Source organism: Brienomyrus brachyistius, unplaced genomic scaffold, assembly GCF_023856365.1.
Source record: "Brienomyrus brachyistius isolate T26 unplaced genomic scaffold, BBRACH_0.4 scaffold314, whole genome shotgun sequence".
Classification (NCBI taxonomy): Eukaryota; Metazoa; Chordata; class Actinopteri; order Osteoglossiformes; family Mormyridae; genus Brienomyrus; species Brienomyrus brachyistius.
Genome location: NW_026042589.1, coordinates 83,171 through 97,779, shown reverse-complemented (window position 1 = coordinate 97,779; position 14,609 = coordinate 83,171). Strand labels below are relative to the sequence as shown.

General features: G+C 47.7%; 1 protein-coding gene and 1 long non-coding RNA gene across 7 annotated transcripts in view; one reads left to right on the top strand and one right to left on the bottom strand.

Annotated features, from left to right (window-relative positions):
* Positions 1-166: 166 nt before the first annotated feature.
* LOC125728554 (uncharacterized) lies at positions 167-2,251 on the bottom strand. Its single transcript, XR_007389176.1, has 2 exons — positions 2,200-2,251; positions 167-375 (listed from the first exon to the last, which is right to left on the bottom strand). It is a non-coding gene; the product is annotated as an uncharacterized LOC125728554 (long non-coding RNA).
* Positions 2,252-2,427: 176 nt separating this feature from the next.
* The window catches only part of soga1 (suppressor of glucose, autophagy associated 1), a 32,132-nt gene continuing 19,950 nt past the window's right edge, over positions 2,428-14,609 (top strand). For 4 of the 6 annotated variants that reach the window (XM_049005452.1, XM_049005451.1, XM_049005450.1 and 1 more), the window contains exons 1-3: positions 2,428-4,169; positions 6,120-6,344; positions 10,063-10,221. In XM_049005452.1, the coding sequence (XP_048861409.1) occupies positions 3,288-4,169; positions 6,120-6,344; positions 10,063-10,221 (1,266 nt within the window). In that variant the 5' untranslated portion in view covers positions 2,428-3,287. The remainder of the gene's footprint in view (positions 4,170-6,119; positions 6,345-10,062; positions 10,222-14,609) is intronic. The other 2 variants (XM_049005447.1, XM_049005448.1) reach the window with 2 other exon arrangements.

Sequence of the window (14,609 nt, the reverse complement as noted above, 5' to 3'; positions counted from 1 at the left end):
AGGATTTGCACACCCAACCCTATACATGTTGGGCAACCCACTGAATCACCATGACAACCATGTCTTTTTTATATGTTTGTTTTTGATTAATCATGAGTACAGAATGAAGAATTAACTGGGACAGTCCGCTATACAACTAGATCATGTTACAGTGACTCAGAGGGAGTTAACACAAGGGCTAAATAGTTTTATTCTGTACACACCAGTATAGTTGTTTTATACATTGAAGGAACTGCAAAAGGTTGTACCTAAAATGATGTATGTTTACAGCTGAAGGAGATGCTATTCATCCTTGAAACCTTGCCAGCGTTGCTGTTTGCAGGTCTTCTAAGCCGAGACCACATCCATCCTCAAGAGACTGTCAATGCTGCCGTCCTGTGGAATTAAAGATTTGCGTGTCACACTGAAGATTACTGCGATGTAACCAACGTGGCCATTCAGTCTGCGCGACTGCGACTTTAGCGTCTAGCTGTTTCGTTTATTGCATACATCAGGAACAATCGGAGACAGAAAAACACCCAGACTCTTCAAAACGAACTCCGTCAGGGGTTTCTACATTGGTTATCAGTGAGGTATGGAGATGTGTGACACTTCCACTGAATCGGATGTTAGGATTGTACAGTTTTATACACAAATTAGTGTTGATGCAATGATCCTTAAGTGTCACGCTCAAAATACATCGTGGATAAATGTGTATTTCCCACAGCCATACCAAGTTGTAAGGTAGCCACATGTAGCTCTATTTTCACTTAACATACTCTCCTGACAACATAACAAGGAGCGGGTTCTTAAAATCTAGTTTAACCAGAGATAAAAGAAAAATGACAGAAAGGCCTGCTGACTCAGCTGTTATGTTGATTTGCATATTGGCCGACTTTATTTATTAAATACCCTGAGACGTTGTACTGCAGTTACATTGCACAAGAGCAATTCATTTTCACTTGGGTTTACATTCCTGTGTTTAATGTCATGCTTGTGTTTGTAAGTAATGAACTATCAGACCTCGATGGTGTCCGTCCTCTGTTCCAGTTGAGCCTCTGCCAACCAGGCTCGGCTGGCACGAACAGAAATTCTTTGTTTGTATCGCACCCACAGAAACAGATGGCCCTCCTCATGAAGCTACCCAAGCTAGCGAAGCGGCATATAGACACCAAGCTCACGTGCTGGAAACATGCTAATATGCTAGGCGAACGACGTTATTCTGCGTGTATCGACAGCGAAAAGGCTCCAAAAAAGTGAACTGGGCTCTTGTCAAGAGTAGCGAATGCATGCTGAGCCAAGTGGATATTTCTGAAAGCAACTTTTTCCAGTGTTGGTTAATATAAATGTAAGAGGCCTACAATGCTTCAGCCCTGCAGAGGGAATGTACATGAGCGGCGCCGACACTAAATCTGAGGGGGGTTTGTTGCACTATTTAACAACTATTAGGCCTAAAAATGTTATAGTGTAGTGTAAGTGGGCCTGATTGGTAAGGACTTAACTGAACAAAATGTTGCATTTAACATTTAAATGATTTAAGAAGCATAAGCATGATCCTTCAATAAAACATCTGATCACCTATTACGTTATAGCTACACTTTAAACGCAAATGATCAAAAATGACTGGGAGGTAGTAGGGTGCAAGTTCTTTCAGATGAACGTAAATGTAACTGCTCAGAAGAACACAGAAAATTATCGAGGTATTTATAAAGTTACACAGAACTGGTGCTGCACGGTCCGTTTGGGGAGCCCCGACTCAAATTAGCGCCGCTACAATGTGCTTTGCAGATAACGCGGGTCAAGAGCTGCTATACAGCGCTACACTTCACAAGAAAACCGCCTCTGTGGTTAGCCGGCTTACATGGTCCATAATAATAAATGGGTTAATGGCAGTAATTACGGGCCATGTGCTGCGTTTTGCGTCGCGACACGCGAACTTCTCTTCAATTATGTATATGGTCCCCATTCGGTTGTGGCCGAGATGCTGCTGGCTGGAATCAGTTCTTCGGCTCAAATACCAGAAATGTAATACAAAATATCGATGTAAAACCCGTCATAAATGCGACATGCAAACGCCACATACCCGTGCAATTAAATCAGAATTTCTAGACTCGTGCGTAAGCAGAACGTTAATTAATGGCTTTGTTTTAATGGTAATAACAGCCTTTGTTTCTGGAGTTTAAATCTGTCAAGTGCGCTAAGAATAACAAGAGTGGTTACCTCGTAAAACGGAGAAGCAGGATAATCGGAATGGGAGTGAAGAGTGTGAACACGCGTGGGGGCGAGAGGGAGGGGAAAGAACAAAAAGACGGAGGGGGTCGGGGGGGCCTTGAACGGGGGGAGGGGAGGTCGCTGAGGAGGAAACCGGAGAGCACTTACTGATTAGCGGGCAGGCCACGGGGCTTCTGAATCCCACAATACATTAACGTCAAATCACTAGGGATACAGAAATAATGGCGTGTGTATTATGGTGGGTAGGCTGTGTACTGAAGCAAGAGGCTCTCTGGAACCGTGAAAATTATGTACCGGGTTTTACATGGAGTGTGTTCTAATTAAATAAGGACAATTAAACAATCCACCGTGAATAATAAGAAAACATTATCCGGAAACACCTTTTTTTACGAATAATTGCTTTGCCCACGGCTAATGTGCATGTGCAGTAATGAGTAACATGATCTCATTTCTATAAGTGAGTTGCACAAAAAGGACGAAAAAATCTAGGAAGTTGCTTATATTAAAATAACTTTGAGCGGCCGGCGATTATTTATTACCGAGCAACACCTCTGGGTAGGTATGCATAATTCATGGATACCCACTAGTTACACTGCCGAGCAAGAATGTGGAGAGAAACCTGAGGGTAACATCGATTATTGAGTTGCGTTTTAGGAGAGATCGTCCACACGCCTCCTGTGGTCGGCGGCGGCAGCAGAGAGCCGTGGGATGGATACGGAGAGCAGTGGAAAGGATCCAGACTGCCGATCGTCACAGACAGAACCGCTATAGCTGGGCGGAGAGAGAGAGAAAATCCCCCCTTTCGCACACTCCTTTCTTTATACGGGGAAATCGAGGCGACAGGGTGGCTCAAGCCTCCGAGAAGACGATTTAAAGGCTTTTAAATCCCAATAACGGGAAGAACAAAACTGTCGTGTGCACCGTAACGTTGTGGATTATTTTCAGCATTGGATCGTTACTGGTGATTGCAGAACATTGCAAGGTTTGGAAAAACTGCGCTCTCGCGGTTCATCTAGGGGGAACTTCTTGCCTTGTGCGCTGGTTTCTGCTTTATGGTTGATATTAAAGCGGAATGAATGACAAAGACAAAGGTTGACGCGACTTCGCCCACTCACTTAGCCTCCACGAAAGAAAGGAGACTCCGGCTGAAGATGGACAGCGAGAACGGGAGCGGCGACGGCGGAGAGTCGCAGCCCCAGCAGGAACAGGCGGCGGTTCACACGCATCAAGTCGGCGAGAAGAAGAAGATCACCCGAGCCCCGTCGCCCGCAAGACCCAAAGATGTTCCTGGATGGTCCCTGTCGAAGATCAGAGGGGGTATCGGGACTACGACGCTGAGCATTAAACCTGGAGGTATGCATTTGGGGAGCCGCTTAACAAGGCGCAGCCCCGGCAAAGAAATTAAACTGGAAAAGGGGAAACTGTCGGGGAAATCACTGCTCTCTGCAGCAGGTTCCCAAAAGAGCGGCGGCAAGTTGAGTAAATCTGCACGAAGGAAGACATCGGACGCCAGTAACGCCTCCGACGACTCGAGCAAGGACTCCGGGTGCGCCGCCGGTAAGCTATCGCCCACGGACAGCAGCTCGGAGCTGTCGGACTGCCCGTCGGAGGAGAACAAGCTTTCCACGGACGCGCTGAGCAGCGACACGGAGACCAGCAGCCGCGGAGGAGGGACGGAAGGGGACAGCAAAAGCAGGGACCTCGAATTGGAGAAGGGCGATCGAGGTGACCACCATGCCAAGAGCCAAGCAGAAAAGGACAGGATCTCCCTGGGACTGGAGACCGGGGAAGGGAGTGTCTCTCCCGGCGACGAGAGATCTCTTGCCTCATTTGACAGCCGCATGCCAGTTAGCACATCGCTGGCTTTTTCCGACCTGACGGAGGAGTTCATGGATGGGATGCACGACGAGTTTGTCAGGGAGATCGAAGAGCTGAGATCGGAGAACGACTACTTAAAAGTAAGGGCTACGCGTTTATTTGCCTGCATTGACCAACAGTGTCCCCGTCTCACCATCTTCGGGTGTTTTGGGTATAAACCCATTGCCATTGTATATAAACACACACACACGTACACAGGTTTGTAATTATATCTTAGTGGGGACTCTCCATTCTTTTCAAAGGGGAAAACTCTAATCACAATATGACGACCTTAACCCCTACCCAGCCCCAACCTTAACTTTAGGTAACAAAAGATAATGCGAGAATTTTGGATTTTTTTTTCTTTTTTGATTGCATTCACATATCTTTGTGGGAACCTGAAATATGGTCCCCACAACGTCTAAAAAATTTAATATAAACTTAATCCAGACACACACACATATGTGTGTGCGTGTGTGTGTGTGTACATATACATTCCATCCTAAAATTAACACGCACTCTATTTTAGACAATTTAGGGCTACACTGCAATTGTTTACATACATTTCGACTGTTTTACTGAAGGATGCTTCATTCTGTACAGTCTGTAAATGCGTTTGAAACATATGCTATATGTTATGATTAACGAGGATGAATAACCTGCAGCGTCAAAATTTGTATTCGCGCATAGTTTGCAGAATAGTGATTATATGCTGGAACACTGGTCGGGGTGAAGCAGGGTAACTCCACAGCAAAATCAGCAGTGTTTTTATTATTATCATTATTATTATTATTTTACAATAATAGTTCATATGACGAATTTAAGATCAACATGGCCTGTTGACTTTGTTGAGTAGTATATTCAACTAAACGTTGTTGCTATGTAATGCAGTTAGGAATATACTGGTTGCCGAAATATTTAATATGTGTTTTTAACACATAACATGCTTAATCTACAATTTTCTGGTGTGATGAACGATTCATTTTTGGAAGCACGAATGAAATAGTCACTTACATTCTAAATTGAGTTTATTGGTCATAAAACACATTTATTTTGTTTGCGATCATAGTGTTTATCTTACCACATTGTAACATTGTATGCATATAATACCGTTCTGCTCTTTTTGTTCCAGTCAGCAGCTGCTTGCCTTCACCCGCACCACACCTATAGCTCTCGTGCTAATTGACCACTGAGTTTTTTTTCCCATTTAATATTCTGCGCATAAAACGATTCACTAAAATAATTTGAGGAGGGGACCATTTAAAAGATGCAGCTGAGCGCCGCCGTGCAGATGCTGCAGCACCCCCCACAGTTAGGCGGATCACGTGAGACGCGCTGCAGTGCGTGACCCACATTGCCGCGCGCTCCTCGGCACCGTCTGCAATGAGCGGCCTATATTTACACCATCCCTATAAATACTTTACTTCACTTATTACTACAGTTAACGTTTTCCGGGGGGTCATGCAAACACAAATGAGGGAGGGTCTGTGTAAAGATAACTTAAAGTGTTCCTTGTGTATTGATCTTACCTTTATAATCTGTCTTAGCTGATTTGATGACTGAATTCACACAATATTGCACACATTTTCAAGTCTGTATAGGCGTGATGTCAGATTATATATAAATTATGAAATGTGTACCAATTAATCCACACAGAAGACTCTCAAATAACTAGTTTTTCACCACGTGTTGAATATACACATTCCTTGAAATGAAAATGGTTGATTCTGTTGTTTTGTTGCATGATTTTTATAAGGTTGTATAAACAGTCTCCAGGTTGTGCAATCAATGAGAATTTGGTTTGAGAAGTTAGAGGTAAACCAGGCACTGCATTATGTCTGGAAATCGATCATTTTGTATGGTTTCATGTCTTCTTAAACAGACAATAGAGTGGTTCGTTTCCAACTGGCTTTTGGTAGACGGCGCACCTTGTTAGTATGCTATTCTGACAGGCTACACCTCGTGCTCAGACCCCGTTTTCAGCCACTGTGATGATGATAGGAATGATGAAAGCAGAAGCGTTGATCCCTCTGTGTCTGCAACGTATCCAGGACGAGATCGACGAGCTGCGCTCAGAGATGCTGGAGATGCGCGACATGTACATGGAGGACGACGTGTACCAGTTACAGGACCTGCGGCAGCAGCTGGACCAGGCCAACAAGACCTGCCGCATCCTGCAGTACCGCCTGCGCAAGGCGGAACGCCGCAGCCTGCGCGTGGCCCAGACCGGGCAGGCGGACGGCGAGCTCATCCGGACATTGGAGCAGGATGTGAAGGTGGGTATTCGCTTTGGTGGCCCGAGGGGGAGCATTCATGCATATCTCCGTGGGCATGGAATTGTGGACTGAGCCAGACATCTGCACATTTTTTTCCTGTTCTACATAGTGTGTACCGCAGAGGGTTAGGGTCTGTGTCCGTGCCCAGAGGGTTGTGGGTTCAAATCCCTTGGTTGGAAGAGTAATCATGTCAGTAGTGGGCACTTCTGAATATCACTTTGGATAAAAGTATCCCCACAATAAATCAGTGCTCCTACTTGCATATTTCACCTAAAATGTTAACGTGACACTAACTGCAGAAATCTGCACGTTGAAATTCATGTACTCAGTACTCCCAACCTACAGTTAAGACCATAAAAAATCCAAAAAGAGTCAGTATTACTGAGGAAAGTGCCTCTGGCAGGATGAATTACCTAGAAGTCAGCGGATTTACTGGCCGTTGGACAGGTTTTGCTTTTAAAAACCAGCTTGAATGATTTTCGGTGCTTTGTGTGAACATCCCGCGTCTCTCTCCGTGCTCCGTACAGTAGGGGCAATGTTTTAATGCAGCTGTTCGCACAAAGAGACCTCTCTCACACGCCACGGAGGAGAAAGCAGGAGGGAGGGCATGATGTCATTTCCCCCGGTCCGGCCCCGCTGTCGCTGTCCCTCACTAAAAATGGGGCATTTGTAAAAAAAAGGGAAAAAAAGTGCAGAAAGAAAGGCCCCCTTCATCCGCAAAGCTAACATTGTGCTTCTTTGTGCGGCTGCAGCGACTCTGAGGGACTCCTTTCTCGCGTCGTCGAGTTGAAAAGTCTTGTGCTAGATGAGTGCCCGGGCCCCTCGGAAGGTACCAGAAGCCCCCTTGGTGCCGAGGAACCGCCCAGATAATGAATGTGGCCCCTGAGACTCTGAGGCAGCTCACCAACACTCGGGCGATTGTTTCTCTGCGCTACTAGTGCAGCTCCGGTCAGGTTTCCGCTGTCAGCTGCCCGGCTAAAACCGAAACATCATTTAGCTGGAGGCCAGGGTTGGAACTGCTGTTTGGCCAAAGCGTCCCTAAAGTCCTGCCACAGCAGCCTGTTTAATAAACACCGTAATTGTAACTTTAAACCAGGAGTAAGCTGAAGGCAGTATTTAAGAACGGGTTCATTATGAGGTAGTCTTCTCTGGGGTGACGTGTGGTTCAGTGGGTTAGAAGGCTGAGCCTGTCATCGGAAGGTTGTTGGTTTAAATCCCAGGGTCAGCAGAATGATCTCACTGTTGGGCTTCTGAGCAAGGCGCTTAACCCCCAAGTGCCCCAGGGACTGTCATTTGGTGTTAGGGAATTGGGAGATATCTGCAAAATCGTTTAGAAAACCAGTTTTAAATGTTGTGGTTTGAGGCCCGTGGCATGGAAATGTTTATATATCAAGTTTTCCAAATAAGGGATGGTGAGTATGTAGTGAGATGTGTCATATGGGAAAATGACCTCCACAGGAAGTGCATTTCCTGTTTTTTTTTTTGTTTGTGGGGGTGAATTCCTAGCTGTGGATGTCTCCCGATGCTCCGCGGTGTCTTATCTGTCCTTCAAGAGGAATACACTTCCTGTCACACCGCTTGTCCTCCTGCTCAGAATGGCAGACTACAGTTACATTTTATTTATTTAGCAGATACTTTTATCTAAAGCGATGTACGACTGAGACGGCAGGGTTAGGGTTAGGGTTTCGTTCGAGAGCCCGGTGGTGACGTCACTTTGCTGACTATGGGATTTGAACTGGTGACATTCTGATCACAGACACAGTGTCCTTACCTGCTGCGACACAAATAAATGCTAAAGTGATGGGACCCCCCCGTGAGCACACCCCCTCTCCTGAGCAGCTGGGACAGGATACGGCTGATTCACCATTCCGAGGGAAGTCCTCGAAAGTCTACTCCATAAGATGAGGGGGACACTCAGCGGCCTGACATCCCCCCCCCCCATATGGTCAGGCATCTATTAAACACAGAGAGGGGAGCTGCCCAATCCCTGTGCTTGCTGTGTTGCCACGGCGAGACGTGGCATTCCAGGGCTGACTGCGTGACATTTTCCGAAGCTGTAGCGGGGTCGTTCGGAACGGTCGCTCGAGGCTTGCGGCCGTGATGGTGCCGACCGGCAGTAAACCGACGCACTCGCACACAAAGAAGGCCGTCGTTCATCACAGACAGGCAGGAAGCAGACAGTGGTGTTTATCACTATGGTGACCGCTGACGACTCCGTTAGCACCATCCTCAAAAACAGCAAGTTTACACACCAGCTGCTCAACACCTTAAATCTCCCCCCCCCCAACTCCCCAGCACCTCAGAACTGTCTTCTGTTTCAAAACAGCGCCTTTAGGGAGAATCCAAATCAAATTAAAGTGGAATACAGTGCAAAAGTGGGATCGGGGAGGGAGGGAATCCACAGCATATCAGCACTGTGTCAACAAGTCCAGTCACTATCCAGAAATAGCGGCATTTGATTGGCTGAAGAGTGTCATACATTTGATTGGTCAGGTTTCATACATGTATAAAGAGTCAGTTTGATTGGTTTACTACTACCAAGAGTCACTGTTGCTATAAAATGTAGCCTTACACTTAAAGAACTGCCATGGGGAGCCTTCTGGGCTGTTAATGAAAAAGGGTATTGATTTTACAATGTGGGCTGTCTGCCACCCAGTGTTGGCTAAGTGGATGGGTGGGCGAGTCGTCACAGGTGGGGGGGGGGGGGTGTTTTACGCCTCCCCGCCCCCCAACCCAGATCATGGCTGCTCTGCTAAAGCACCCCCCCTACCACCCGCGTTCTTCGCCTTCCTATATTTTGGCTCCTCTTGCCCTTTCCAGCCTCCGGCTGCCAGTTAGAGAGCGAGGGAGCAGATCCTCACACAGCTGCGTGTCGCCGTGCGACGGGTAACATTTCCAATTAGCTGGATTTTTTAGTGATTAGTCAGGAGCGGTTTTGCTGTAAAAACATTCCAGTGTCAGCTGCCATCAGGCTGAATGATAGATTTTCCAGCTCATTCATCAGGATGTCATTGTCACCTGCGAGTTTGATCCACCCTTGAATATCTTCCACGATAGATAATTTATTTATCCCAAAGGAAACTGGTTTACATCTATTTATCTATCTATCTATCTATCTATCTATCTATCTATCTATCTATCTATCTATCTATCTATCTATCTATCTATCTATCTATCTATCTATCTACCTACCTACCTACCTTTGTGGCTACACTCCCTGCATGTCCCTCTTATGACCCATGCAGAAACCTTCCTTGCTGCAACGACCATATTTAAGCTAAGGCAGTTCGATGGGTCTCTGTGCTGTGTGTCACAGAGCATCGTTAGATCTTCGTTCTTCAATAGCTATATCAGCCCAGACCTCTGGCCCTCATTCTCCAGCTCCGACAGCCACAGGAAATTAGGAAGAACGATCTTTCAGTCAGACTCTTTGCCTTGCCCGTGCATCTTACTTGGGGGAAATTGGAGATGTTTCACAGCTAATTTAAAGTTGATCACACACGACATAATGATTAAAAGCGGAGGCGTGTAAGTTTAAAGTAACTTTTAAAAGCCAGGAAGCGTTCAGTGTAAATAACCTGAAAAAAACAGGTAATTCTGCATCCTTGTGGATAAAACTGAAAGATACAGGCAGATAATTCACGTTGAAGTGCGACGGAAGTATAGCACGCCTTTGAAGGGACCTGAGTGCACCTTTCCGTCTGTGTTCGGAACAAAGGTGGCGAAGGACGTGTCCATCCGGCTACACAATGAGCTGGAGGCGGTGGAGAAGAAAAGGTCCCAGTTGGAACAGGAGAACGAGGACCTGCGGCAGCGGCTGCAGGATCTGGAGGTGTCCAAACAGGTCCTGCAGACCGAGATGGAAAAGTCCAGAGAGGTGAGTCTTGCAGTTGGGGGGGCGGGGGGGGGGGCGGGCTAAGGCTTCCTGCCTGTTTGTCTTTGTTTGGGGCACTGTGGAGGGCTGGCCAGTCCAGGAGCGGTTTTTACGTATTTTGAAGGAACCTCTTGGTAGATGTAAAGGTCGTCCATGTTCTCCCCCACGGTTTTTCTCAGACCAAAATAAACAGCGGCATTGTCCCAGAAATAACTTCCGAGTGTGGACCCCCCCGTCATCTTTCACAGTCCGGGTTTTGCCTCCCTTCCTGGTGACACTGGTCTTTGTAGTCTTTTCCGTGTTTGTCGCCCAGTTGCCATGGCGATGAAAGTTGAAAGGTGGCAAGGGAAACCCCATGTCAATGGGGGTCTCTCAGAGCCATGCGCCGGCCCTTCTTCTGCTTTCCTGGCTCGCTTCAGCCGGTCGTGACATTTAGCTTTCCCATGGCTGACTGATCGGCACAAAATCGTTGCTGTCTGTTCCTTGGTTGAGGATACAGAACTGTGTGTGAGTGTAAAGCACTGTACAGGCACTGTAAATTACTGTAAATTACTGTACATTCGTTGTAACTTAAGTTGACTGCTGAAACACATTACAGTCAGTAATAAAGGAAATGCAGGTCAGTTGTAATATTGATTAAAACATTAAATAGCCCTAATTTAGGGCTCGGTGCCATGGTTCAGTAGGCAGCACCGTTTTCTCTCCTGCAGTTGTGGTTTCAAATCCCACTTCAGTTTGGTGTGAGTGGAGGGTCTCTCCATGCTCTCCTCATTTGCACAGGTTTCCTCTTGCAGTCCAAAGACGCACAGTTATGTCAATTGCCTGTACAGCCCGTGTGTGTGTGTGTGTGTGTGTAAATACCCTGCGATGCACTAGTGGTCTGTCCAGTGTGTACCTTTTGCTGCCTGGGATTGGCTCAGGCCCCTTATGACTTTGACCAAGATATGGGTGGATTAGGTTGGGGAGGGACGGCCCTAATTAAATGCGTTTAACAGCTTAATCATTACAGCAGTGTGCCGTCAGAATCACTTATGCATTAGAGGGGATGTGGGTTCGTTTCAGGCCATATCCCCGTAAGCCAGCGCCATGGTAACAGCAGGAATGCAGCGTTGACATTGCCCCCCCACCACCACCACCTCATCTCACGTCCCCCTCTTGCCACTACAGGGGTAGACAGGGGGTTCACAGCAGGGGATGGGCAACAACGGCCTCGAGTGGAGGTGAGGGACAGGGGAGGGAGGGGAACTGCTTCCTGGTGGGCTCTCAGTGTAATGATAGCCTCAGTCTCTGCTCATTTGCAGTGCTCTGTGCAGGGTCGATGTCGGTTTACATTTTATTCTTCCTTTTTTGGTCGAACCTCCCTCTGGCCTGACAGCTCTTTGTTTATAAGTGAAATGCAGACAGTAGGGGCAGGCAGATCAGCATGCAGTCTGTTACTGTCGCTCAGCTGGGGATTTGAACATTCCAACAAATGTTGTAAACGTACGTTAAATTCTAACCGAAGCACGGGGAGTGCTAGCACACACCAATACACCTCGAGGCGAGACGGCAGAAAAAAGAAGGAAATCTTCCTTTGTCCAATTTGTCGTCTTCCTCTGGTCCCACCCATGCCTCTGTGTTCCTTTCACCCCATTGGCTGTTCTCCCATTGCATGACATCATCCAATCGCAGCTCCCCATCGCAGCAACTCATCCCAAACAGGTGCCGTTGCAGGGGAAAGACATCGCTGTTCTGATTTAAAGCACCTACAGGTTCAAATGAACCTCCCTCACTGCTGCGCCCTACTCCCCCCCTTCCGGCGGCTTCCCGTGCCCCCTTAGTCCAGCAGAGCAGGATCTTTCCTGAATTTGACTGGTTAACCCGGGTGCGACCGTTCACAAACCGTTCAGGGAGGAGATTTCTAAGAAAGCGTAATGAAGCGCTCGGGGAAACGGCAGACAGCGTGATTTTCACGGGACGTCACACCAGATGCCTCCAAGGAGTCAGCAACAAAGAGGCTCCATGGGCAAAGGGGCCGACAGGGGAGCCGCTCCCTCGCTACAAGCGCGGCAGTGGGGTGGGGGGGGGGGTGAAGGAGCGGCGAATCTGCAGCAGCACGACGCACTCGGGCTCTGCCTCCTACAAGCTGCCTGACAAAAGAAAACCCATCTCTCTCCATGGGCTCGTTCGCTCACCTTTAAAAGGCTAATTTTTAAGCTCCAGAGATCGATCGCTGTGAGCTCTCAGGGGCCATGTGGCTGGTGTGAAGCTTTTCGTAGGTGTCACGTTCGGCGTGAATGTCAGCCTGCTGCAGGGGGTGGTGGAGGAAAGGGGGGGGGGGGCTCTTGGGCCATTGTTTTCTGAAAAACACTGCAACTGGGCGGATACGCTGGAGGCCGGGCGCTGCAGCCGCCGGTCTCCCCTCGCGTGAAACCTGAGCCTGCTTTACCGCAGTGTCAGCGGATAGCGCCACCTGGAGGCCATGGGAGAGTGGCGCGGGCGGAGCCAGGCGCAGCTGGGTCTTTGACATATTTGGATCACATCCAGGGCCTGCAGAACTGGGTCATGCTCTGTTTTTTTTTTGCGTATGCTCCTTGTCTGATCCTGGATCCTCGATTGCTGGCTTCAGAAACGCTCCGGTCATGATTTGCCGGCTGAAGCAGCCTCACTGAATTGGTGTGACGGCCTTCCTGCTTATAGCTCCCAGCAGCCTCCTGGGGACAGAACCAATAACCAACCGGCCTCCCAGAGGCGTGAACTGAAGACGACACCCAGGCGTCTCCTGCCTAGCTCCACTCCACTGCCTGGGTGGATGATCCAGTCCCTGCCGTCCCGCTTCGATTCTCCCCTGTCCAGCTGTATTTTCACATCGCTTTCCCACGACGCCCCTCCCAACAGGACGCCCAGGCCTGATTTCTCTCATTCTTTTTTTAGCCTCGTACCCATACCAGCGATGCGGCGACCTGGCTGACCAGCCCAAAAACGTGCCACATCTATTCATATCTCCATCATCTATATTCCGAATAAAGCAGCTAGATTTTATAAAAATATGAAAAGTCGCTTCCCACACTGTTGAACGATGAACTGCTGCAGTAAATCTGCATTTTGTGTAATCCATCCATCCATCAGTGACAACAGCCAGTGAGGGACTGCTGTGAAAACTAATGATAGATAGATAGACAGACAGACAGACAGACAGACAGACAGACAGATAGATAGATAGATAGATAGATAGATAGATAGATAGATAGATAGATAGATAGATAGATAGATAGATAGATAGATGCTTAATGTTTAAAATTTAGGTAGATTGTTTCCCTCTGTGTGTTTTTTTTATAAACCTATTAATATAATACATAAACATGAGAGGGTGTTAATATTTATATTATAAATTAGCTACGGAGGAAAGTATAATTTTTAAGGTAATTGATTTTTATAACCTTGAAATACCCATCCATCCATCCATCTGTCTTCCATTTGCTTGTCCTGGTTCGGGTCACGGGAGTCTTGGACTGTATCTCAGGCAGCTTTGTGGTCTAAAAACCCTGATCCTCCACCTCCCTCGTCTAGCATTTCGCTTCCTTGCTGGCCGCATGACAGTCCTGTTGGTGGCATTACAGTGCGCTCCGGGTTCCCGCTCCGCTGCCCCCCAGGACTGCGTGTTCTCGCCCCCGTATAAGCCTTGTCTTACGCATGGTGGTTTGCTCGTATCTGGACAAGGATCGGAGCGAAATCCTTCACGCTTCCCTTGCGCTCGGCATCCTCGCTCTCTGCTCATTCGAGTGCCTCTTCTCTCACGTTCGGCTGATCCCGGTGACCCATGGTTAGACTCACACTTCGCCGCGGGGGGGCTGGCTCCCCATCCCTCTTCTCAGGTCGGACAGTTTGCCAAGAGGCGTGCATATCGGTGTCAGACCCTGACAAGCTGTTGTTTTCTCAGACACCCCTTCTCCCCCGCCCATTCTCTTCTCTCTGGTAAATCTCAGCTCACGTTGTTTTCTGCTTTTTTTGTACCTCCGGCTCAGCGAAGGTCGCTCGCCGTGGTTTCTGTCAAATCTCCGACCCAGGAACGTGTTTCGCTTGTTTATCCGGTTGCCGGGCAACAAGCGGGCAAGCGCCCATTTAATATCAGATAATTAATCAATTTGCAGAAAGTAAATAAGTCGTTTTTTCTGTAAATATTCACCGGGGAGACAGCAGGGAGGGTTTTTATGGTAATCTGACTTCACCCTTTCAAGCTGTCCTATCTTTGCCGTCTTGCCCGTTAATAGGATTCGTTTTACAGTCGATCCGTCGCGACTTTCTGATTGTCTTGCCACCTGCTGTTTGAAAGCTAATTACATTCTCATCGCGTCAAAATATTCTACTTCAGCGGAAAAACCTTTATGCGTTCGCTGTATGAAATCGGTCGG